The 25,253-nt window shown below is 38.0% G+C and overlaps 1 protein-coding gene across 1 annotated transcript in view; it reads left to right on the forward strand.

Annotated features, from left to right (window-relative positions):
- Strbp (spermatid perinuclear RNA binding protein) overlaps positions 1-25,253 on the forward strand; it is a 72,819-nt gene that overhangs the window by 25,264 nt on the left and 22,302 nt on the right. Inside the window, exons 6-13 of the mRNA XM_023701656.1 lie at positions 3,361-3,479; positions 7,513-7,604; positions 8,143-8,238; positions 10,264-10,375; positions 11,131-11,228; positions 11,423-11,534; positions 20,573-20,665; positions 21,269-21,468. Of these exons, the coding sequence (XP_023557424.1) occupies positions 3,361-3,479; positions 7,513-7,604; positions 8,143-8,238; positions 10,264-10,375; positions 11,131-11,228; positions 11,423-11,534; positions 20,573-20,665; positions 21,269-21,468 (922 nt within the window). The remainder of the gene's footprint in view (positions 1-3,360; positions 3,480-7,512; positions 7,605-8,142; positions 8,239-10,263; positions 10,376-11,130; positions 11,229-11,422; positions 11,535-20,572; positions 20,666-21,268; positions 21,469-25,253) is intronic.

Here is a 25,253-nt window from a genome sequence, read left to right on the forward strand (position 1 = left end):
TGTGTGTGTGTGTGTGTGTGTGTGTGTGTGGCCAGCTCAGCCCACCAGGGGGCGGGGCTGGCTGGCATGTGGTCCCTGTGCTTTGCCAAACTTGTTTCAAGTAGGTGCTTTACACCACTGAGCCATCTCTCCAGCCCCTTAACCAACATTTTTTATGATAGATAAAATCAGTTGTACTATACCCAGTAGATACATTTGTGGGTCATATAGTAATCAAAAGTGCATTCAGCCTATAAGTAAGTTTATGCCTACTACAGCTGTTTGGTACCTGTGGTACCATTGAAAAATCAATCTTAAATGGCTTAATTTTTTTTAACCGTAGAACTTTGATTTCTGATGTTTCAAGATAAATGTTAATTCTGGTAATCTGTATCCTGCTTCACCCTGTAATATAAGATCAACTGTAGTATAAATAGAGTTGTAATTATAGATATTAAAAATTGTGTATAAGAAGGTGAGAAAAAGACTGAAATTGCCAAAGCTTAGGTTAATTGTGTTTGCTTGAACCTACTGGCCCCATCTCTTCTTCGGAGTTACTAAGAGAATATCAGGCTTTCTTTTCCCAGTAGTTTTGTGTACTTACATGAGATTTTGCCATAGCTTTTAGTGATACCTGTGAGCTTAGTCTTTTGCCTTAGAAACCTTAAGCTCTGTTCAAAGAAGCTGAAAATGGTATTCTTAGTGTATTGTACCCTTCCTGGAACATTATTTATCGTGAAATAGGGTTTGTAATAAAGTGGGCTAGTTGTAGTGTGTGCTTAAAATGTTTGAGTTACTAAGAAGCTGAAGACCTGTATGAGCTGTTTGTATTAGAATAGGTAAGATAGAGGAATCAATTTGAAAATAATGTTTTATATATGTTACTTCTCTCTTTTTGAATGGCAGAAAGATTTGCTTTGCCATTATCTTGAATATCCCAGCCCAGTTGACTCACTTTGATCTTTTATAATTTATTCATTTTGTTTAATCTGGACTTTGTTGTAGAAAACATTTTATTTTTTGTTACCAGGTTTGTGTATACCTGGGTAGCTTGGGAAGTCCAGTGTCACTGAGCTTTTGAGATATGGGCCACAGAATTCAGTTTGTTCATGCTAGATACTCCTCATCCTGCACTGCAGCTGTTTGCAGATACATAGGATGAAAATACTTCAGGATTCATTCCAGGGAGTTCTAGGACTGAAAAATAGACCCACTGTTTAATTTCTGCTCATTTTCTTTCTCATGGTTTTAAAAATACCCATTGTAACTTTTTTTCTTGGAGACATTTTCCTATTCTATCTTCACTTCCTTTGACTCATGTTGAACAGTTTACAATATACTTCATGTATTTCTCTCCCTTTTAATTTGCAGCATATTTTGGTAAAATGTAAACAGTGAAGAGCTGGGGTTGATGACTCATGACTGTAATCCCAGCACTTGGGAAGCTGAGGCAGGAGGTTTGCTCTTAAATTTGAGGCCAGACTGGGCTGCATAGTTCCAAGACCAGCCTGAGTCAAAAAGTGAGACCTTGTCTCAACAAAAATAAGAAAGCTAAACAATGTAAAAAAACATGGTTGAGCAGATCTTGGGAACTGAGACAAGTTAGAGCTTCAAATTTATATTATTAGTCTTACTTGTGCAGAAGTGAATCTACTGATTTTAAGTCAGCATTTACATTTTAAAGTGCCAGAACACACCGAATATCTTCGGTATTGTTAATGAATACACAGGTCAAACTCTTATGGTGCCAGACTTCCTCCTCATTGTACCTCTTTGCTTGGAGGCCCTGAAGAGTAACTATTTCCCTATTACTATTTCATGTTTCTTTTTAAAGAAGGCATAGGAGAATTTTGTATTTGTGTATTCAAAGTGGTTAGGATAGATATATAGTTGCATTCTCTTAATGAATAGAATGATTTGTTCTAATGGTGTTTGTAAATAGGATCTCAAGTCCGCATCTTGTACAGCAATTAACCACTAAGAAGAATATATGCAGTGTATTAGTTGTTGAAACTGTACTTCCGATTTGATTTGAAACTGTCTCATTGCTGTTTATCAATAAAATTTTGAAAAAAAAAAAAAAAAAAAGAAGGCATAGGACAGTACTTAGGAGGCTGAGCCAAGAGAATCGTTGTGAGCTCCAGACTAGCTGGGCTACAAAGTGAGCTCAAGTCCAACCTGAAGTACGTAGAGAGACTGTATCTCCCAAAAAAGAGACTCCCCCCACCAAAAAAAATGCATAAAGAAAATATATAGGCCTTGGTACATGGTAGCTTTGCATTTCATGCTTACTCCTTTAGTATTGCTGTGTGACCTTGGGATTTTGAAGTATAGTTACTAAATATCTTAAAAGTTGTTTGGAGTTTAAAGGAGAAAATTTTTATGTAATGTGACTTACACTTTGTAATTACTAGCACAAAGTGTTTGCTCAGTGAATAGTGTAGTCATTCAGCTTACTAAAGACTCATAGTGCAAACTCATCTATTCAGACTGCCCTAAGTTAACAATGAGAATAATAGGTGCGTAGGAGAGACCTGAACCTAAATCTTGTTAAACTTTTTACCTCTCACTGAAGTATAATGTTGGGGTTAGCATACAGTATTTTCTGCAGTGCTGATAAGCTGGCTGGTGTATAGCTAGTAATTAACTGAGGGTATCATTTTTCCTATCCTTATCCTTTATCCTTAGTGCCTGTGTATGTTACCTAAATAATGCATAGGAGATGATTTAGGAAATGCCACACATAAATCTCTGAAGTAAATTTACGTAGTCAGCATATTTTTGGACTGTCCAGTGTGCCAGAAGAAAGCATTAACAATGGGCAGCATCTCAGCTTAAGTAACATATTGGACGTCTGTCTCTATTAAAGTATTTAATAACCCACTATGATAAACATTTCTCTTGCATATCACTTATTTAAAAAAATCCTCATGGTAGCCCTGTGAGGTAGAGATGATTTTTTTTTTTTTTTTTTTGGGTAAATGAGAACGTGTCACAGAGGTCCAGCTTCTCTGACTGGAAGCTCAGTAACCAGTGCTCCCTGTCTCCTGTCTGAGGTTATAAACTGCACAGATGTTTTAGCTAAGATCATCATTGTGAGTATCACATAGTCTTAGCTTCTTTTGGGGATTATTATTATTATTATTATTATTTTTTTTTTTTTTTGGTGGAACCAGGGATTGAACTCAGACCCTTGCCAAGGAAGCACTTATTCCACTGAGCCATCTCCCCAGCCCCCTGGGGATTATGATTTTAAATTGGAAGTGTATTTGTTATTGGGGAGGTAATCTTTTTGCTATATTGCTCATATAATTTGAAATCAGGTAGAAAGGGAAATGAGAGACTCTTCTGCCTTAGACTAAGACAAACTTTTGTCCTTAGCACTGGGGTGGATTCAGGAGTGGACAGAGGGGTCTCTGAGAGTCCCTTCTTGTGTACCGGTGCCTGTGTGAGCTTCCGACTACTCTTAGCAGAAGTTCCCTCGCGTGTGTCCTGTTACGGTCAGTGCATAGATTCTCACAGTCTGTAGATCACAACTGGGATTACAGTGCTGCTACAGTCTTTATTTTTCTGCATTCCCAAGTAGCCAGTTTTATGCTTTAGCTGTTACCTTTCCAGTGCTTGACTGTCACTGAAGAAAATCGCACTGAGTGATACTCCTCGCATGAATTGTGAGAATAGCATCTTTCTGGTTTTACATTCTTGCCGTATTTACCTGTCCACATTACTATGTCCTGACATTTTACAAGGATAGTGACTTGGGGCAAAATGTCCTCTTTCCAGAAATCTTGAAGAAATATAGAGAGAAGGGGATGTCAGGATAATATCGTCAGGCTAAGTGGAACATTCTGTGTTTTACTTTTGGAGGACCCAGATTCTAGGCACATATGTCCTCTTTAACGTAGTCCTGTTGGTTTTTTCCTCCTCCATCTGCAGGCTAGTGCTTTGGTTAGCAGAGCCAGGTAGTTAGTGTCCATGTAGGCAGTGAGAGAATCTAACCAACATTTCCTGCAGTTTTGATGTGATTCTGGTCATTGATCTAACCTATAAACCAAATAAGCATGGCTAGGTGCGATGGACCTCTTTTCAGTGCTTCCGTGGTTCAGAATGTGGGAAATATCTTCGTACTGTGATGCCAGGATACTGATTTTTTTTTTTTTTTTTAATTAAAGATACAGTGTCTTGTTATGTAGGTCAGGCTGGGCTTGAACTCACTATTTAGTTCAGGCTGGTCTCAAATATAGTGATTCTCCTGCCTCACTCAGCTTCCTGAGTGCTGAGTTCACCCCCGTCAGCTCCCATACCCAACATAAATAATAAATTTTTTTCCTATCTTTTTGAGACAAGATTTCACTATGTGGTTCAGGTCGTCCCTCAACTCACTTTGTAGCCCAGGCTGGCCTAGAACTTGCAGCAATCCTTCTGCATCAGCCTCCCAAGTGCCAGGATTGCAGGTGTGTGCCATATGCCCTACCAGTAATAAAAATTTTAAAGCTATTTTTTGTTGTTGTTGGCATTTTTGTCAACAGTTCTCCTTGTAACCTTTCATGCTATTTCTTACCTGTTTCATTGATCACTATAAGAATAAAAGGAAAAAGATCACGCGTCCCCCCCCCCCCCCCCGTATTTAGGGCAAGGTCTAAAGGGTCTAATAGTGGTTCTCCTGTTTACAGCCTCCCAAGTGCTGGGCTTACAGGTGGGCACACCATGCTAGTCTTAATTGCTGTCTCTGAGTGTCCTGGGTGCGAGGCTGGGGCTGGCAAGGCATGCCCAGGGTCGAACCTCAGCTGCTGTGCTCTGCCTAAGCAGGTGCTTTAGCCCACTGAGCTATCACACTGGCCCTAAAGCTCACAATTCTATTGTGACTAAGTAAGGACTCCAAGATGTCTTTATTTTTGAAAGCCTTTCTTCTAATATCAGAACACCTATAAATATGTCCAGAAATATTAAACTTGAGGTTCTATTACCAGAAGTAGCCGTGTTTTCCTAGAAGTAGTTCAGTGATTGCCACATTAGTGAACTTTTTTAAACAATGGAAATATATTAAATATTGTATTATTAATTACATAAAGGAAGTAGGCAGACTGGTCTTATAAGTAGCACTGTAGTAGCATATGATTTAATATTGTTTAATACAAAAACTGAAGATATAATGAAATGAATTATGTCTCTTCTGGTGATTGAAACATTTTGGATCTTTTGACTTGTTGACTATCAGAACATGAAAAAATCTGGCCATGCTGATGCTGATGCTGATGTAAAAGGAAACTGTTAAATGTCTGCCCAGTGTGTGTCTCTGTCATCTCTTTTTTCAGTAGACTTTATTGTCTCCTGTTCAGTGCCTTCAGTAAGCTGTCTTGTTTTTTAAATAAGACTTTGGGATTATCATCTTGACTTTCAGATGAAAGAAGAGTTTGTGAACTATTTTTCAGTTGTTCCCCATTTAAAAATCTCTGTGCCATATCAGAATAAGATATTGTCTATAAGCCTGAGCACTCAGTGAAATATAGAAAGAATAAAGAAGATTTCAGTCTGACTTGTCTTTTTCTATCCAGACTTCCTTTGCTTCACTTCCCTGTTTTGTTTCTGTATTCCTAACATTTCTATTTGGTAAGATAGTAGAGAAAAATGTAGCTTGCTTTGCTTTTTTTTTTTTTTTTTTTAGGTGGAACTGGGGATTGAACTCAGACCCTTGAGCTTGCCAGGGATTGCTTTACTATTAATTTAAAAATTAAGAGTCAAAAAAATATACGTGAGACCTTATGCCTTTCATGTGGATTATGTTACATAGCTAGTCAACCTTCATCATGTCTTAACTTTTAAGAGATTCTAATCATTCATGTACAGTAGTTTTATATTCTGTGATCTTTTTAAAAATCATTTTAATTTAATTTAGTTTAATTTAACTTAATTTAATTTGGTACAGGGTCTTGCTACTCAGCTCTGACTCCTAGTGATCCTCCTGTCTCACTCTCCCCAGTGCTGGAATTACAGGTGTGCACTACCAGGCCTGGTTTTGGTGGTCGGCATGGCACGCTCAGGGTTCTGGGGCTGGCATGGCATGTGGTGCTGGGATCAAACCTGGGTCCTTGTGCTTGCCAGGCAGGAGCTTAGACCACAGAGCTATCTCCCCAGCCTGCTGTGTGATCTTTACACAGATGCTTGTATTGAGCACAGTTAAATGTTTTGACAAAGAAACAATGAAATGAGTTAGTTGTATATTTTTTATCATTGTAAAGACACAATTATTCAGTGTGGTGATGCATATCTGTAATCCCAGCACTTGGGAGGTTGAGGCAGGAAGATTACTGAATCTGAGGCCAACCTGGGTTACGTAGTGAGTTCAGGAGTAACCTAACCTACATAGTGAGATCCTGGTTCAAAAAGGAAAAGAAAAAGTTGGGCAAATGCAGTAGCTACATTGTCAATGAACACCTGTAGTTTATTTGTATGCTTATTAGTAAATACACATTAATAATTCTTTTTGAGGCCTCCCATTTCGTGAGTTAAAGCGGGGCAGATAATGAAATGAGAGCCTGTGTAGTGACATGTTTGGCGGGGGAAACAATGCAGGTATCTACTGTAGAGCTCACCTGGTCAGAAAAATGTGTATAACACTTCATCCTTTAGAGTGTTGAAACTAATACAAAGACCTACAGTTCTTCCTTTAAAATAATACATTTTCTATTGGGCATTATACTTTTTTAGGTTTAGCTAATGGCATTTTATCTGTGGGAATTAAATGATTGAATTTGCAGCAAGAGTCCCTGAAAATGACCTGTGCTTCCTTTAAAAGTACTTAAGTTGTATCAATTGGTCCACACAAATGTACTGTTGAGCCTTGCTGCTGTTTTGAGACTACTGGGAAGAAGTGTTGGTGTATTCTTTTACATTTTAAGAGAGCTTTTATGATAGAATAGTAAATCTTAATTGGATTGGATGAAATGTTCCCCAAGAAATATTTATATTATTTTAAATATGTCAGTCTTTGAACTGTCTTTTAAAAATACGGAAAACTTGAAATATGTTTTAAGTCTTTATTGTGCTTATAGTTTTAATAGTTTGCTTCACAAAAGAAATGAGGGTATTTATGTGTAACACTTTTTTGTTTCCTTAAAAGTGATCAGTAATCAAAATTTCTTGTATTAAAAAAAACATTGTTATTATTCCCAGATTTCCCTTCTTTGTACCCTGCCAAAGGAAAATCTGCTATGTATTTCTTTTGTCCCTGTTTTTATTCATGCTTATTAATAAAACCCCAGATTGTAGGATGACATGGTTACTAATTTGCTTACTGGATGAATCCCTTTGTGTTCCATTATACTTGTGTATAGACCCCACTCTCAAGACTTTATTCACTAATTGCATTCATAATTTAAAAAATAACCTACAGTGTCAAATTGTGAAATTTTCTAGGAGTCTTACTAGTTTACTCAGAGATTACTGTTCTTTTTGTTTTTTACTGTTCGGTAATTTGACAGGAACCTGTTGGTCAAATTGTATCTGTCTTTCTTTATCCCATTTTACCATTAGAAAATGTTGCGATGAAAGATCCTCCGGACTTACTGGACAGGCAGAAATGCCTGAATGCCTTGGCGTCTCTCCGACATGCCAAATGGTTTCAGGTTGGCTCTTTGTTATTGTCTTCCTGTTATTCTGTCCTTATGTACCCTTCATTTGGAACACCTGCTACTTACTGGCTTTGTACAGTATGTAATACCTCAGAGTTTTGGGGTAATTTAATTAATTTAGGTAAAATACGTAGAATAGCTTCTATTATATTAGTTAATGATGTTTTATTATATTCTTCTTAGCTTAATGCCAAAAATTTTTAAATGATGACTTATAAAGTATGAACACAGGCAAGACAAGCTAAAAGTTAAGAAAGGCAATAGGCAGATGGAGTTGCTGTGATGCTACAAAAGGAATTTTAATACCATGCTCTTTTTTACTTCTAACATCTGCCTGTTGGAACCACAGTTTCATACTTTTTTTTTTTTTTTTTTCAGTTTCATACTTTTGATGACTTGTTTTTTCTTTAGTTTGTTTGAAACTGATGAATGACTGACAAATTAGTATTTTAGAAAACTGATCCATGATCAGTGTGCTTAAAATGAAGAATTGATTTCAACAGATATATTGGAATAATTTTGTTTGTTTTAGGCAAGGGCAAATGGACTAAAATCATGTGTGATTGTTCTACGCATTCTACGTGATTTGTGTAACAGAGTCCCTACGTGGGCACCATTAAAAGGATGGGTAAGTATTTAAATATGGGGGCTGGTGAGATGGCTCAGTGGTCTAAAGTACCTACTTAGAACAAGCTTAGCAAAGCACGGGGACCGCGGTTCAATCCCCCAGCACCACATGCCAGCCAGCCCTGCCCCCTGGTGGACTGAGCTGGCCACACACACACACACACACACCCACCCACCCACACGTAAATAAAATAAAAATTAAAAAAAAATAAATATGGTTAAAAGTAAGTTCTGAACTTTGAAGCTGCAGCAGAGGCAGTCCTATAGGAATTACGTGATCCTATAAAATGACTACATCTGAGCCAGTTCAGGTTAGTGGTTAGTTTTTTTTTGACTTGGAAAAAACATTTTAATATGCATTTGGTTTTTTTATGTTTATAACTTATCTCTTCTGTCTCATTCATGGTACAGATTCTGATTTTTTTTTTTTCCTAATGAAAAGTATTTATAGCATTTAGTCATTTTGTCTAGTTGGGCATGTTGGTCCAAAGCTGCAGTCTGAGCACTCAGGAGGCTGAAGCGGAGTGATCTGCAGTTAGAGGCCAGTGTGTACTACATCTTGTGGTAACCCTCCCTCCCCTTCTTTTTTTTTTTTTCTTTGGGTCTTTTGTCTTTTGGAAACAGAATCTCATTATGTAGTTCAGGCTGACCTTGAGCTCATTTTGTCATCTGGGCTGGTCCTGAACTCTGAATGGGATCCTTCTGCATCAGCCTCCAGAGTGCTGGGAATGCTGGGATTACAGGTGTGTGCTACCATGCCAAACTCCTAGTGACTCACTTTTGTAATCCCAACACTTGTTTGAGGGTCAGGCCATCTTGGGCTACAAAGTAAGTTTAAGGCCAGCCTGAACTCTATATAAGGAGACCCAGTCTCAGAAAAACAAAACACAACACAGCACAACCCAACACAATTCAAAAAGTAAATGTTTTCCTGAACTTTCCACTGGTGGTTGATTGTGTGCTCATTTGTCAACTGTGGCCCATAATAGCTTTTTGTGTGGCCCATTTTTCTTTAAGTGCCTCTGTTACAGTGGAAGTGACTTGAATGCCCAAATAAGGATCTTACACCTTTTGTAGCATTTTCTTCAATGGGAGACATTCACTGTCAGTTCTTCTGAGTAATTGAAATCAAGTACACAGTACACGTAAACCTCATAAGGACATAGTTTATGATATATATTGTATCATTGACTCTAATTTAAAAATTATTTGCAAAAAAAAAATTATTTGCCTAACCGAATCGAGATTTCACCTTACGAAACAGTAAAAAACAATTTAGATAAAACCATGAAAAAATCATTATAAATTAGAAACTAACAATTGTTACCTCAATAGAGTAACATGAGTTTTCAGTTTGTTAAACGTAGAAATCTGGTCCTTTATTCATTCTAATTACAGTACTTGGGGCAAAGCTATCTGAAATTAAGTCTTACTCTTGTATTGAGGTCATTATAGTTTGAATGTTTTTCTAGAATGTTAAGTAGGGTATATGTGGGCTGGGTTCATACATTTGCTAGTAATTAGCTATTAGTAACGTGTATGAAGGCTTGTTGAAGTTTGGTAAATGAATTAGATCACTGTAGTTTCTTTGAATGATTTAGGAAAACCCAAAAGTAAAAAGGTTGTGTTAAAAAATGTCCCCTGAGAATATCTCTGAAATGCTTGTTTTAGTCAGGGGTGCTGGTGTACACCTGTAATCCGAGGGAGGCTGGGCAGGCTGAGGCAGGAGGATTGCTGCAAGGTGGAGGCCGGCTTGGGCTACATAGTGAGTTCTAGGCCTGCCTGAACTATATAGTGAAAGTCTGTCTTTGAAAAAAAGTCTTTGGTGAGAAATACTTGGTTTAAAAAACTGGTTGGGGTTAAAAAAAAGAAAGATTGATTATCATGGGGAAGAGTTAAGTGGGCCCGAAATGTTAAATTGACTCACTTTTTTGGCTTCCCTTGTAGATAGAAATGTCAGCTCACATTTAACTGGACTCCTTTTAACACTTGTGCATGTACTAATTTGTAATTTAATATCTTCTAGCCACTAGAGCTTATATGTGAAAAGTCTATAGGTACTTGTAATAGACCTTTGGGCGCTGGGGAGGCCTTGAGACGAGTAATGGAGTGTTTGGCATCTGGAATACTACTTCCTGGTAAGGGTTTCAAACTCTGGAGGCAGAAGAATCAGAAAAACATCCTTTTACTTTAGTATGTCTAAATATGTACTAAATTTGTTCTCTGCACAGGAAAATGATGTTTAAGAGTTATTTTGCTTGGAATTTAAGAACTAGAATGTTTGTGTATTAGAAAGGTGCTGTAAAACTTTTTAAATAGTTTTATATTTACTAACATAAAGTATACTAATAAGATACTTTGTCTGCTATGAATTTGCTTTACCTAGAAGTCTGGTTTTGAAAATGCAGATGTTTATTTAAAATGTATGAAAGTTCATTTTCTTTGCAGTCTGGTATAAAATTTGGAAAAAGTTATAGCTGGTCTTATATTCCATTTCTAATCCCTTTGAAAATTTGGAATGATTCATCATTTTGGGATGATTTCATCTGAAATACAGAATTTCTAAATTTTCAGAGTAAGGCCCCGTTTTGGTGTTAGCTATATTTTTAGTATAAAGTAAGGACAGTTAAATGCCCATATATTCACAGTGAGCATGTCCTGATTACTTCATGTAACTAAGGAGATTGCTCAGTGACATGAGCGCTTGCCTGGCAAGTGCAGGTCCTGAGTTCAGTCCCCAGCACCTCCCCCCCGCCCCCAGAAGTCACCTTAAATACTCCCACTTAAGTGAGATTTTTGTTTTCTTTTCTTTCCTCTCACTTTTATGTTAGTTTATTGAATTCTAAACTTAATTGTAAACGGTATTTTTGTTTTGCCTTTGCCTTTGCCAAAGGGGGTCCTGGTCTTCATGATCCTTGTGAGCGAGACCCGACTGATGCTCTGAGCTATATGACTGTCCAGCAAAAAGAAGACATTACCCATAGTGCACAGGTAGGGGACTGCATGCATCTGTGTGTGTATCAGAGTTTTATTTTCTGAACTGTTCTATTTGAACATCTTTTTCTTACGTGCTTTTAGAGACTTTTGCTATCGTAATAGCTGCATTTAATGAATGTCATTTTAGCTTGATAGAAACGATTTATTAATGGCTATTGACATTTGATTTAATATGTTTTATTCCTTAGCATGCACTCAGACTGTCAGCCTTTGGCCAGATTTATAAAGTGTTGGAGATGGACCCTCTTCCATCTAGTAAGCCCTTTCAGAAGTATTCCTGGTCAATTACTGACAAAGAAGGTAAGTGTAAAAGTTTTTCTTAAATTAGTGATAAGGGTTGGCAGTGATGGTCTTGCTAGAGCTTAAAGGACTTATTGCTTATCCAGGTCATCTATAAGAAAAGTTTCTGGGGGCTGGTGAGATGGCTCAGTGGTCTAAAGCACCTACTTAGAACAAGCTTCGCAAAAAAGCACAGGGACCACGGTTCAATTCCCCAGCACCACATGCCAGCCAGCCCTGCCCCCTGGTGGGCTGAGCTGGCCACACACACACACACACACACACACACACAAACTAAAAAAAAGAAGAAAAAAAAAGTTTCTGCTTTTCTTGGCTCTGTCTCCATTGGTGACATCTGCTTGTTATCATTTATTTTTATTATTAATTGACTCATTTGGCTTTGTTGGCCAGATTTTTGTGGTCCCTACCTAGACTTAGAGACCATACTTTGAGAACCCCTAGTTTAGGGAGCAAAATCATAAACTAAGAGGGGACCCTGTTACTATTACTGTTTAGTTGGATGATCTTTCATGTTTGAAAGTGTTAAGTAGTGACAAAGAGAACAAAAATATAGAGGAGGAGGAGAAGAATTTTGGAAAATTCTGGACTGCCTTCCATTTGTATTGACTTGTCTGAGTTTGGATTAGAGTTTAAGCAGAACAGGGATCAATATGACCTGGATTCCAAGCATAGCTCTTCTGCTTACTTGTTTTGAGGCTTGAACAAATAGTTCCTTTTTCTTGGTAGGACTATTACCATTTTTCTTACTCTGTTCTCTCTTGTCTGGTTTAAATACTTGGCTCAGTACCTGGAAGAAAGCACACACATGCGAATGTAAATTTCCTTACTGTCCTCACTGTGCCATAGCAAACACTTACCTTCTTATCTCCTTCTTTCCTTGTCATACTAGGAAGTAAGGTGCCTAGTATTAGATATTCCTTACTGTCGATGCTGTCTCCTCCCACAGTTGATCTTACTCTAATAATTCCTATATGACAAAAATGTGAAGAGTTGCCCAGTTTAATTGCAACAATTGTTGTAGGTGTCTAGGTGTACTTAGGTAGTCCCCAGGATCAAAACTGCTTCATAATGTCAGTATTAAGGCCTATTTATGCCTTTTCTACTCCTTCATGATTATACATTTTAACAGAGACTAACATAGAGGCTTAGTTTCTCATTGCTGTGACAAAATACTCAACACTCAAATTGAAAGTAGGTAAAATGTTTGTGTCACAGTTTGTAGAGGTTTTCATTCCATAGTTGCCTGGTTCCAAGGTAGAGTGACATGAGGAGAGGCATTATAGAAAGGGAACAGTTCATGGCAAGGTAGGCAGGCAAAAGGTATCAAAAGCTGCAGCTGCAGCAAGCGATAACATCAGTCCTCTGTTCGTCCCTTGTTTCCATCCAAGCTCCTGCTCTTAGGAGGTAGCATTCCACCTAGGGTGGACCTTTTCATTATCCCCACCCAGAACTCTGCCACACCCAGCAGTGGACTAATTTGTTAACCATACATCCTTAATCCTAGCATCACACAACCTAAATCTAGCCACCTCCGAAAAATCCCACCCATGACTGCATGAGGGTTTAAGGGGGACATCTAGACACAGCCTTAACACATGGGTTGTGTGATGACATCAGTGCTGTGACAGTTAAAGGAATGTGTCCTTGTATATTCTTGTGTTTAACAGATTTCAGTTTCTGTCATACTAAATATTGGTAACTATTACCTAAAAGGCAAAGCCCTCTGGATTCACTACAGTTTCTTAGGAATATAAAGTGGTTCTGAGCTAGATCATTGTCTCATACTGTATGGTCTTCAAAGGAAGGATTATCTAGATTCTCTTCCTTTTGTTATGTGTTTAGTACAGGGTCTCACTACACAGTAGATTCTTCCATATTATTGTTATAAAGCAGTACTCAGTAAAATGTGTGGGAAGAGCCATTTTCTTTTAGTGTATCTTCACTCATTGGCAGTGAAATTTGTTTGGTTGTTTCGGTTTTTTTGAGACAGTGCCTCAAAATATAGTTCAGGCTGGTCTTGAACTTACTGTGTAGCTTAGGCTGGCCTCTAACTTGGGGCAATCCTCTTGTCCAGCTTCCTGAGTGCTGGGATTACAGGTGTATGCCACCTGCATTGGCAGTGAAATTAACGAAAGGGATATTTATGTCCTCATGACTTCAAGTATAGCTCTCTAAAATTTCAGTCACTAAATTCGATGTGACTGGATTTAGCACTTTTGTTCTCCACTGGTTAGTAAAGGTATAGTATATCTGTTAAGTAACGTTGGTTCTTTTTTAAATTCAAATCCCCCTTCTCTCTCCTTCCTATTTCCTCCCTTTTCCTCCTTTCCTTTCCCTTCCCCTCTCTTTCGCTCCCTCTTTGAGTTAGGGTTTTGCTGTGTAGTTCAGACTCACTAGGTAGTTAAACTCACTAGCTGAGCCTGGCCTCACTCTTAAGCATTCCTCTTGCCTCAGCCTCCTCAATATTGGGATTTGGACATGCACCACATAGCCCAGCCTCTGTTTTTTCAGCTTTAAAGTTCTTTCTCAGGTGTTCAGGAACCCTTGGTCTGTCACCTTATGAGTAGAGCATAAAATACCAAGTGCTAGTATTACTATTCCAGTTCTGTCAGTTATTTGCTGTGTCACCTAGCGAGTGATGGCGAATCTTTTAGAGCTTTCAGTGATAACAAATAGCCTGCTGCGGCCTGCGTGCCATAGATTTGCTACCACTGATAGGCTGTCACTGTACTTTTTTGTGTTAGAAAATGGTCTTTCATGCTTTTAGTACCTAACTTCCTCGCATTCACATTGAAACTTGATCTTATAATTCTTGGCAATTTTAATATTCGTTCAGGTGGTTTCCTCCCAAAACTGCTGTCTCAGTTTCTCTCTCACATAATTTCCCTTTCCACTTTACCTCAATTACCAATTTCATGGACATCCCTTGTACTTTGTCTTTAGCAATAACTATGACTGTACCTTTTTTATAATTGCTTTGTAAGAGTATCACTTTCTGGCCTCCTCTTCACTACCACTCCATCTGGTGCTCTAATCCCTTGAACTTCCTATGACTTTACCCTTGCATCCCTCATTCTCCTCATGGTCTTACTTCTGTCTTTATCTTGCCTATATGTTCTGGCTCAGACATGTGCTGACTTGCTGGCATATACTTTTGCTTTCTCAGTCTCTTTCGCACTGTATTTTGAATGGCTGCATGCAGTCCATCTCTACACTATGCTTGCCCAACATGTTTGGGGAAAAGCAGTCCCTTTGTGTCTGTGACACTAACCTCACAGACACTATTTGTGTTTTCTGACAATTCTCTTGTGTGTGTGAGAATTCGTCAGCTTTCTTCGGTAATTTTTCTCACATTTTTGATTTCGCTTCTTCATCTCTACTTCATCTCTCTTATGTTGGCCTTACTTGTTTCTGTTTTCTTAGATTAAGAACGTGCTCTCCCTACTCGTGTCAGCCAGCCTGGCTTCATCAGCTCATACTCTTTGCTTTCCTTCTCTCACCTGTGGATGAAGCCATCTGCCTCTAATGACTAACTTTTATGTTGGGTCCACTTTGTCATAACCGTTCTTGTTTACCAGGAAACAGTATTCTACCAATTCACTCCTCTTCCCCAGTATCAGTTTATTCCCCTGAGTCTTCTATATCAGCAGGAAACCTTTTGTGCTATGTTTTCATCTGAGAGACAAAACAAAGGGAGCTCTCCTCCGTTGTGTAGCTCCCCCAACAGCAAAGTTCCATTTCTCAGGCCCATTTTTGGGTAGTATTTTTAGAAAAAGTGGCCTATTTCTTTTCATTTTCTTCACTTTTCATTCTCTTTTGAATCTGTTCTGATCAGGCTTTCTTCCTTGATCCTATACTGAAATCTTGCTTGAGACCTTCCTGCTATTACACTCAGCAGTGATTTGTTTTTATTCCTCATCTTAGCCTACTTTTTGGCAGTTTTTGACACAGATGGACATTTTTTTCTTCCATATTTATTTGATTATGAGGTAAAGCATTTGCATAGAACAAAGGTTAAAAACACTTATTTTTATTTATTTATTTAAAAAATTTTATTTATTTATTTATTTCGTTATTTTGTGTATGTATGGCCAGCTCAGCCCACCAGGGGGCGGGGCTGGCTGGCATGTGGTGCTGGGGGATTGAACCGCGGTCCCTGTGCTTTCGCTTAGCTTGTTATAAGTAGGTGCTTTAGACCACTGAGCCATCTCACCAGCCCTATTTATTTATTTTTTAAAGTTTCTTCATTTCTTTTTTTAAAAATATTTTATTTATTTATGTGTGTGTGTGGGGGGCAGCTTAGCCCACCAGGGGGCGGGGCTAGCTGGCATGTGGTGCTGGAGGATTGAACCAAGGTCCCTGTGCTTTGCTAAGCTTGTTCTAAGTAGGTGCTTTAGACCACTGAGCCATTTCACCAGCCCTGTATATGCTTTCTGAAATAATTTAGCTTGTTTTTTTCCAGAACTTTCTAGAAATAGAACTATCCTGAGTTTAATTTTTTTGTGATTGGCTTCTTTTTCTCTGTTTTTTTTTTTTGGGGGGGGGCAGACCTTGAGAGCTTATATGGAGGTTTAGGTTGGGAGTGCAGCTACTTGTAAATCCCCTTGACTGAGGAAAAGGTCCTCCTCTATCAGCGGTGCTTGTCCTCATTACTATTGAGCACACTGGAGAGACACACATGGAGCATTGAGGGAACATGGAGACACCCACCTAGCCAGCCAGTTTAGCCAAATCAAGCCTGGAAATCACTAGGGGGTGACAAGTGGCATAGCCAGATCACTCTCACAGCCTGCCCAGAGTTTTTGGGACTAATTCATGGTGCTGCATTACTTTGTGGTTGATTTCCTCCCTACCTCCCAGCTGGGATCTTATTATGCAGTCCAGGCTGGCCGTGAAATCACTGTGTAGCTGAGACTGGCTTCAAACTCATGTCAATCCTTCTTACCCTCCAGAGTGCTGGGATTACAGGTGTGTATCACCACACCTGGCTTCCATTCTCCTTTTGAAGGATATTTTCGTTCTTTAGTTTTGACAACCACCCACTGTATGATTGTGAGAGGTGATTTTTTAAATTCATTTTTTGAGACATATTCTCTGTATGTAGTTGAGGCTGCCCTTGAGCTCACTCTGTAGCCTAGGCTGGCCTGAAACCCATGATGATCCTCCTGCCTCAGCTTCCCAAGTGCTGGGATTACAGGTATGTGCTGCCATACTTGGCCATGTTTTTTTAAAATTTAATTTAAATTAATTTTTACTTTTTTCATGGAAATAGGGATTGGACCTAGGGCTTTCACAGTGAGCTACAACTCCAGCCTTTCCCCCCCACTCCCTATTTTTAGACTGTATCTCACTAATTTACCCAGACTGCATAAATCTTAGATCCTCCTGTCTCAACCTTTCACCGTGCTGAAATTTACAGGCTGGTGCCACTACTTGGCTTGGTGGAAGTTTTTTTTAACATGCCTCTGAGATTTGTGTCTTGTAGTTACTGTAGTGCATAAATGAACTAGTAATTTGTTGAATATACCACTTTATCCACCCACCAACACTTCATGGAAGCTCTTGTCCTGTATCCACAGCATTGTTTGGTTTCCGTCTGGCACTTTTCTGAAATGAAATACCATTTTTCATTTGATCTCCAGGTCATCATTTTTTCCTGGCTTTTCTGGCCACCACCATCTCCGTCATCTTGTTTTTTGTCATTTTCCTGACTTCTAAATAGTGTAGTGTCCCAGGGTCCAGGTCTTAGACTTTTTCTCCTTATTTGTACTAACTCACTTAGTCTCCTCTATCATGGAGTTTTTTTCTCTGCATCGGTGATTTTAGGCCTTCAACTCAGAATGCCTCCATCAGATTTGCATGGTTAGATATTGCATCTCACTCCCAACATGCAATCTCCTCTTGAGTAGCAGCCCCATCACAGCCACTGGAAGTGCTCCATCTACACACCCAGTCTCCTGATCACTGAGCGGAAAGATTTTCCTCTACAGTCAGAGATAAGTGAAGGATATCCACTGTTATACTCCTGTTTAGTGTAGCCTCTGAAACATTAGGCAGAGAAATTAGAGAAGAGAAAGAAATGAGATACGAATAAAAAAGGAAATTAAATTATCATTATCTGTAGATGATATAGAATACTGCAGAAATTCCACCAGAAGACTTCTAGAATAACCAAATTCAGTAACACAACAGGATACAAAGTAAGCACTCAAAAATCAGTGATGTTTATGTGCACCAATAACAAATTCACTAAGAAAAACTAGGGAAAAATCACTTTCACAATAGCATCAAGAAAAATGAAATTTAGAAATTATTCTAATCAAGGAAGTGAACCATCTCTATAATGAAAACTACAATACTCTGTTCAGCACCAAAAATTATCTTGTTTGTAGTAAATAGCATTTCGGGTTAAATGAATGTACACGGAACTTTATCATGGGTATGATAGAATGCTAATGAGGATTAAATGAGTTCATACATGTGAAGCATTAGGAGTAGTACCAGGCATCTAGTAAGCACTTGCATATTGTGATCACTTTTCATTACTAGAAACTATACAGATTAAAAACTACCTTGCCTTTGTAAAGCCAACCTATTTTTTTCCCTGTTACTTTTACTAGCCTCAGATTTTTAAGCATTTTCCAGGGGCTAGGATGTTAATGAAACTTGAAACACAGATCTATATTTATATAGCTGAAGGATTTAGAGAATAGATCTGTGCATTTAACCAGCTTGTGAATTCCAGTCAGTCTGGGAATTGCTTTTAACATAATTTAATGAGTATGAGAGTAATTGAATAGACATTGTTCCTTTTTAACTTTTATCTCTTAAAGACTGCATTCTGGGAGATGGGCAAACTCACAAGTTTTATGTAAAGTAAGTGAAATGTAATACTAAGCAGATACTACCGCCTTCTCTTAAAGAGAACATCAAAATTGATTGAGCGATTGACCTGAGTGGTAAATACTGACCCAAAGCAAATGTTGAAGTCAATGTTTGCCCCAAGGATAATAATAAATCCTGATGATCAGAAATATGTATCCTGGTGTTACTATAAATTTCAGTAGAACTATCTGGAAGCCTGGTGGCGTGAGTATCTTGAGCACAGCATATCTTGAGCACAGATACCTGGAGCGTACATTTAGGAAAAATGTAACAGCCAACTTTTAAGTTGATGATAAGGAATTATTTAACATACTTGGACATTTGATGCACTTCTCTGATTATTAAAAAACTTGGACACCAAAGCTGCTGCCTTGGTTCCATACCCATTATGTTATTTCTGCATCTGTTAAGGAGAAAATGTCTTTGGTCTTTGAAGATCAGTTTAAGGACACACAAGAGTAAAATAAATATATGAAAGTGGCAAGGATGCAAGACTGTGGCAGTTACTTTAATGTTGTTAGGACAAAATAGCTATCTTATAGGCATAACTTGAGAGGTTTGTTTTGATTCACTTTTTCAGAGGGTTCATTTTGTGGTTGGCTGGCTCCAAGGCAGAACACCTGGTAAAGGAAAGTTGCTCTAGCGGAGGTGCTCAGGAGGTAGAGTGCTTCCTGAAGGCGTGCCCCCAGGGCTCACCTACAATTTGGTGCTATCTCCTAAGAGCACACTAGGATGGGAAGTCACTGATGAATTGAACAAACCCCCAGGATCCAGTTACCTTCTGAACCCATGAGACTCTTGGAGGACATCAAAGATACTGTAGTCACTCTGTTGAAAAATTGGTATGAGAGAAATTGTGCTGAAGGGCAACTGTAAATCTTGAATAGGATTTGAAGAGGAGAAGAAATATCTATCTATCTGTCTATCTATCCATCCATCCCCAGTGCCGGGGATTGAACTCGAACTCAGGATCTTGTGCTTGCCAGGCAGGGGCTTATGCCGCTGAGCTATCTCCCAGCCGATATTTTATACTTTGATAATCACATTTCTGAAATCCTAAGATGTTTTTAATATGTTGACTTTCAAAATGTGTAGTATAATAAAAATACTTGTTTAAATTACTTGTATAAATTTGGAAAATACTTGAGAAGGCATAAGTAAAAACAAATGGCTGGCAAGATAGCTCAGTGGACTAAGTGCCTGTTTAGGCAAGTACATGGACAGTGGGTTGATCCCCAGCACTATATGCCGTACTGGCCCTGCTCCCGGGTGTGCTGAGCTGGCCACCGAGATCAGGCATGGTGGTGCATGCCTGTATCCCCAGTACTGGAGAAACTGCAAATAGGAGGATCACTAAGAGTCCAAACCAAAACAAACAAACAAACAAACAACTTAAGACAGAGCTTTGCAGACATTTTAAATTATTCCCCCCCTTTCTTTTCAGGCAGGTTTTCACTATGTAGTTCAGACCGTACCTCAGATTGGCCTTGAGCTTGTGATGTTCCTGCCTCAGCCTCCTGCATGCTGGAGCCTGGCCCTCCAAACCTTTTGTGTTCGTACATATAACAGATCTGAATATTTTGTATTAGTCTTCCTGAGCTGCTGTAACAGAGTATCTTAGACTAGGTAGTTTGTAAACAATAGAAATACAGTATCCCCAGTTCTGACAGGGAGAAGTCCTAGACTAAGGCTCCTGTAGACTTGGTGTCTGGTGAAGATTAGGGCTGGGGTTAGCATTAGGGTCTGTTCTTTACACATGGCACCTGTTATGTGTCTTCACATGGTAGGACAGACAGACAACTCTCAGGCTTCTTTTATAAAGGCACTGTCGCCACGCATATGCTCTTCTCAGCAGTACTGTACGTGGTATTAAGTTTCAACATCAGAATTTGGGGAGGATAGAAACATTCAGACCATTGCACACGTATAGGTATTTCTGTGTCTGAGTGAATGGCAAAATAAATATAAAAATTGATACTACGCTATTTAAAAAAAATTTATGTTTCAACATTTTGCTCTTTTAGATTGTAAGTATGGTAGTTTTAATTATCAGCAAAAGTCCTTGTGTGTAGTTTCTGAGATTTCTTTCACCTGAATGTATTAGAGTACATGCAGTTGTTGCTTGACTAACACTGACCCTCTCATTTTTTTAGGTGCTGGTTCTTCAGCTCTAAAGAGGCCTTTTGAAGATGGATTAGGGGATGATAAAGATCCCAATAAGAAGATGAAGCGAAACTTAAGGAAAAGTATGTAAAATCTTTATTATTCTTTCTGTAAACTGGACAGAACTTGTAGCCTCAAATAAAAAAATAGAAAGGAAAGAATTAGGTTAAATTGAATTAGAAGTTTAGGGATAAATGTTAACTGAGAAATTAATACTTGAACAACTTTCATTTCCAAGCTTCCTTGTAGACTAATACTCAGAAGTAGAAATTAATGTATAGATACAGTTATGTATACTATTTTTATAATTTTCAGTATGATCATTGAGTTATATTAGAACTACTTATGAAGTTAATTTATGTGTGTTAAGAATCTCATTTTTAAATACTTGATAAATTTATAATGGTTATTAGCAAACTACAAATGCAAGATTAAGGCAAAATGGCTTTCTTTCTTTCTTTTTTTTTTATATTTATTTATTTATTTACTTATTTATTTAGTGTGTGGCCAGCTCAGCCCACCAGGGGGCGGGCAGGCCAGCATGTGGTGCTGGGGGATTGAACCGAGGTCTCTGTGCTTTGCTTGAGCTTAGCTTGTTCTAAGTAGGTGCTTTAGACCACTGAGCCATCTCACCAGCCCCCAAAATGGCTTTCTAGCTGACTTCTGATCTCATTTCTCTTCAACAGTCCTGGATAGTAAAGCAATAGACCTTATGAATGCACTAATGAGGCTCAATCAGATCAGGCCTGGGCTTCAGTATAAGCTGTTATCTCAGTCTGGCCCTGTCCATGCTCCAGTCTTCACAATGTCTGTGGATGTGGATGGTACAACATACGAAGCCTCAGGACCGTCCAAGAAAACTGCAAAACTTCATGTAGCAGTGAAGGTATAGAATTTCTTGTATTTACCAATGCTTATTTTATGTTCTAAATGAGATGCTTACCTATAGTAAATAAACAGCATCTAAGATTTTAACGACAACAATAGAAACTTTTGTTACCTTTGTGTCAAATTATTGTTGTAAAGTAAAATTAAATCAAATTTGGAAAATATGGTAAAAAGTAAACTGTTCATGGCATATTTTTGAGGCAAAGATGATTGATATTTAAATACATTATATTGGTTTGTTTCCAGTGCTTTTCCTTCTTGTTTTTCAATAGTATTTTTCTTGTTATTAAAATTCAATGAATAATTTTTAATGGCTACATGATCAACATTTTATGGATGTACTTTTCCTGTCATTGAATATTTTGCCATTTCCAGTTTTTTTCTGTCATAAATTTGATTAGTATTTTTGTGCCTGGTGCTATTGTGTATTTCAGAATATTTCTTTAGGGAATAATGTTTGGGATTGGGCCAACCAGTCATGCATATGGACTTAGAGAAAATTTGCAAATATAAGTACATTTGACTTCTTGAAAACTAATGCTGAATGTCAGAGATCATATAGCCTAAACATTGTTACTTGAGAAAAATTATTCCAGTTTTTTTGTGTCATACTCTGGGTGTGATCAGGACACAGACAACAAATATATAAGCATGTATGTATTATGTAAGGTAGTGATTAGAACAGTGCCCCCAAGTAGTAACAATGTGGCAGAAATGTGAAGCAATATATTGTGCATTATTTACAAAAGAGATTTCTTAGCTGTGATGAAAGAGTATGAGTTTAAAATGAGGTAGAAAAGTAAACCCATACTTGATCTTAGCCAAAAGCCTGAGAAACAACTGAGAAAAGTAAATCCAGCACTAAGTATAAAAATATAAATGAGTTAGCTGTCATATGCTCTGAGAATGAGTCACAAACTTAGAATTAAATTCTGTAGCAAGTGACACAAAAATGTATAAAATATACAAGCCACTGTCTATGACATAAAAACAGTTTGGTGGACTTTTGTATAGCAGTGAGGCGGAATTCCTCTTTGGGTGGATCTTGACAAGAAGGGGTGTCAGTGCTACCCTTTAAAGCTACCTAGGATGGAAAGATACATGTCATGGGTTGTTTTTCTAATCAGTAATCTTTAGTGTAAGTTATTGGCTTTACCACAACTTGCAATTCAGTAAAATTGGTAGACATTTTAAAATGGAGTGATATATATTGCTATGTAGTGAATTAAGTGCTAATATTTCATTCAGTGCAGTGATAACATTTTTATAATACAAGGAAATTTGGATAGACTGGGCATGCTTTTGTCTTCACTTCTTTTTTGCAACTGAACTTTGACAAACATGGAGGGCTCATACATTTGGGTCTTGTCATTCTGTGATAAACATCTGGAATATGTATATGTCAGTTGTAATCTGAGTGGCATTGAATCTAAGAAGCCTCTCATGCCATGTGTGGAGGTAGATGGCTTTCACACTTGTTAACCTTGAATTGCAGTTGGGTAGAAAGTGCACTTGACTGGTAAATCCAGTATATTTGAAGAGTTGAGATATGGGCTGTTTGAAAGTGGGATAAGCTAGACATCACTCAGGTGGAATAAATGAAATATCAGAATAAACAAACTCTGAAGCTTTGGAACTCTGTCCTTTAATACTTTCTTTGGATAAATGTGTTTAATGTACAATATGATATGAAAGTCTGGCGCCTGGCAGAAGTAGCTCTGCAGTCTTGTTGAACTTTATGCACCTTGTAGTTGTATTCCAAAATTTGATTTTTGTGTTGAGGGAAAGAGCCTTTACTGAAGTCTTTCCAGAGTTTTTATGGTAAATTTGGTTTACCGTAAGTTAGCTTAAAACAACTAACTGTTAAACAACAATAACAAAAAGTGTAGGGCTGGGGAGATAGCTTGGGGATCTAAAGGCCTGTCTGGCAACTGCAAGCACCCGGGTTTGATCCCTGGTAGTGCATGCTGTGCCAGCCCTGTGCAGAGCCGGCCACTGCAATTGTGTTTGGTGGCACATGCCTGTAATCCCAGTGCTGGGGAGGCTGAGACAAGTCTGAGCTGTATAGCGAGACCCTGTACCAAACAAATAAATGAAAGATTAAAAAAAAATGTGTAATGGGTTACCAGTGGTTTAGAAAATGAGGGGGACATTGATAATTCCAGTACCCAGAAGTAATTGCTAGTTTGCATTAACTGATTTTGGTATGTATTTGGCTTGCAATAAAGTTTTTTTTTCCTAAGTTTGATGCAAGCCCTTTGGCAAAACCTGAGATGAAGTGATGTAAGGCCATTGTTAGTCTTTATTCTATTTGATGTATTATTTTCCTTGCACAAACATGGGATAGCACCTGAGAGCCCATTGGGTATTTGGCACATACATGCTGTGCATGTATTATTAGGTTTTGAAACTGGAAAATTATAAGGTCTCAACGTGGTCCAATGTTTCAGTGAAGGGTTTTATAATGTATAAAAAGACATGTACTTAAAATAGATTCATGCTTTGTTTATTGAGAAATGTATTATGAATGTTTTATAGCTAACAAAAACCGCACTCATCTCTTTTTTTCTTTTTCTTTCTTTTTTTTTTTTTTTTTTTTTTTTGTATTTGGGATTGAACTCAAGACCTTGTGCTTGTCAGGCAGGCACTTAAGCTGCTGAGCTATCCTTCCCAGCCCAGTTGCACTCATTTTTGCTGAGAGACAAATGCTTCATTTTTATCAAGCTACCACAAAGTAATTGTTTAGATTTAGATGGTTCTAGTTTATTATTTTGCAGTTTTTCCCATTTGTCTGGTATATTCGTGTACAGATGGAATTACTAGGCCAAAGAAAAGCACATTTTAATAATTCATTAGTTCGGGGTTGGGAAGATAGCTCAGTTGAATAATGCCTGAGTTCAATCCCCAGTCCTGCCCAAAAAAAAAAAAAAAATCATTAGTTCATTAAAAAATATATTGGCATTCTGATTATGCCAGGAATATATTGTCAAATTATCATCCATAAAAATGTAACATATTACAGCTTCCATTTATAAATGAGTTATATAGCGAGATTTACATCTTCCATTGGTTTATGAACAAAAATCCCAATAGATAAAAATCTTCAGTCTTTCTGTAGGAGTTTGACAGGGACTGTATAACTGCTAAGACAAATTGCAGCAGAAAATCAAGACAAAGCAGAAAGTCCATGTTCCACTGTGAACCTGGTCACCCAGGAGGTTCCCCAGATGAATTCAGATTAGTGGCTGATATTTCCCTCTCCTCTTCTAGTTCTTTATCCTGGCAAGCCATCACACACAGTTCACACTGAGAAACACGATCAGTCACATTCCACCTAAAGAACCTTAGTAATTTGGAGGAAAAGATCATCTAGCAAGTGAAAAGGAATGAAGGCTCTTAATTTAGACAGGTGCTTAGCACCATCAGATGTCCCAAGTATCTGATGAAATCAGATTTCCATCCAACAGAAGCCATGAATGTTAGATGTTTTGAGTAGACAGCCATGGGTATGTACTGTATTTTCACTCCTGGTTCCTAGGTTTCAAGTTTATCATCTTTCTCAAGAGTCATAGCATTTTCCAGCCTTAGCCTTCCTCCTGAAAAAAGGAACATGGCTATGATACAGGACCTCCAAATGAGATAGGGGAAATATTAATCAAAGAATGAATTTTCAGGAACAGTGGAGGTTAAGTGTAGGAAATATTTATTTATTTATTTATTTATTTATTTTTTCTACAGTTTTGATAAACATAGCAATGAGACAGTTTCAAATCAAATCGGAAG

This window comes from Octodon degus, unplaced genomic scaffold, assembly GCF_000260255.1.
Source record: "Octodon degus isolate 3935 unplaced genomic scaffold, OctDeg1.0 scaffold00138, whole genome shotgun sequence".
NCBI lineage: Eukaryota > Metazoa > Chordata > Mammalia > Rodentia > Octodontidae > Octodon > Octodon degus.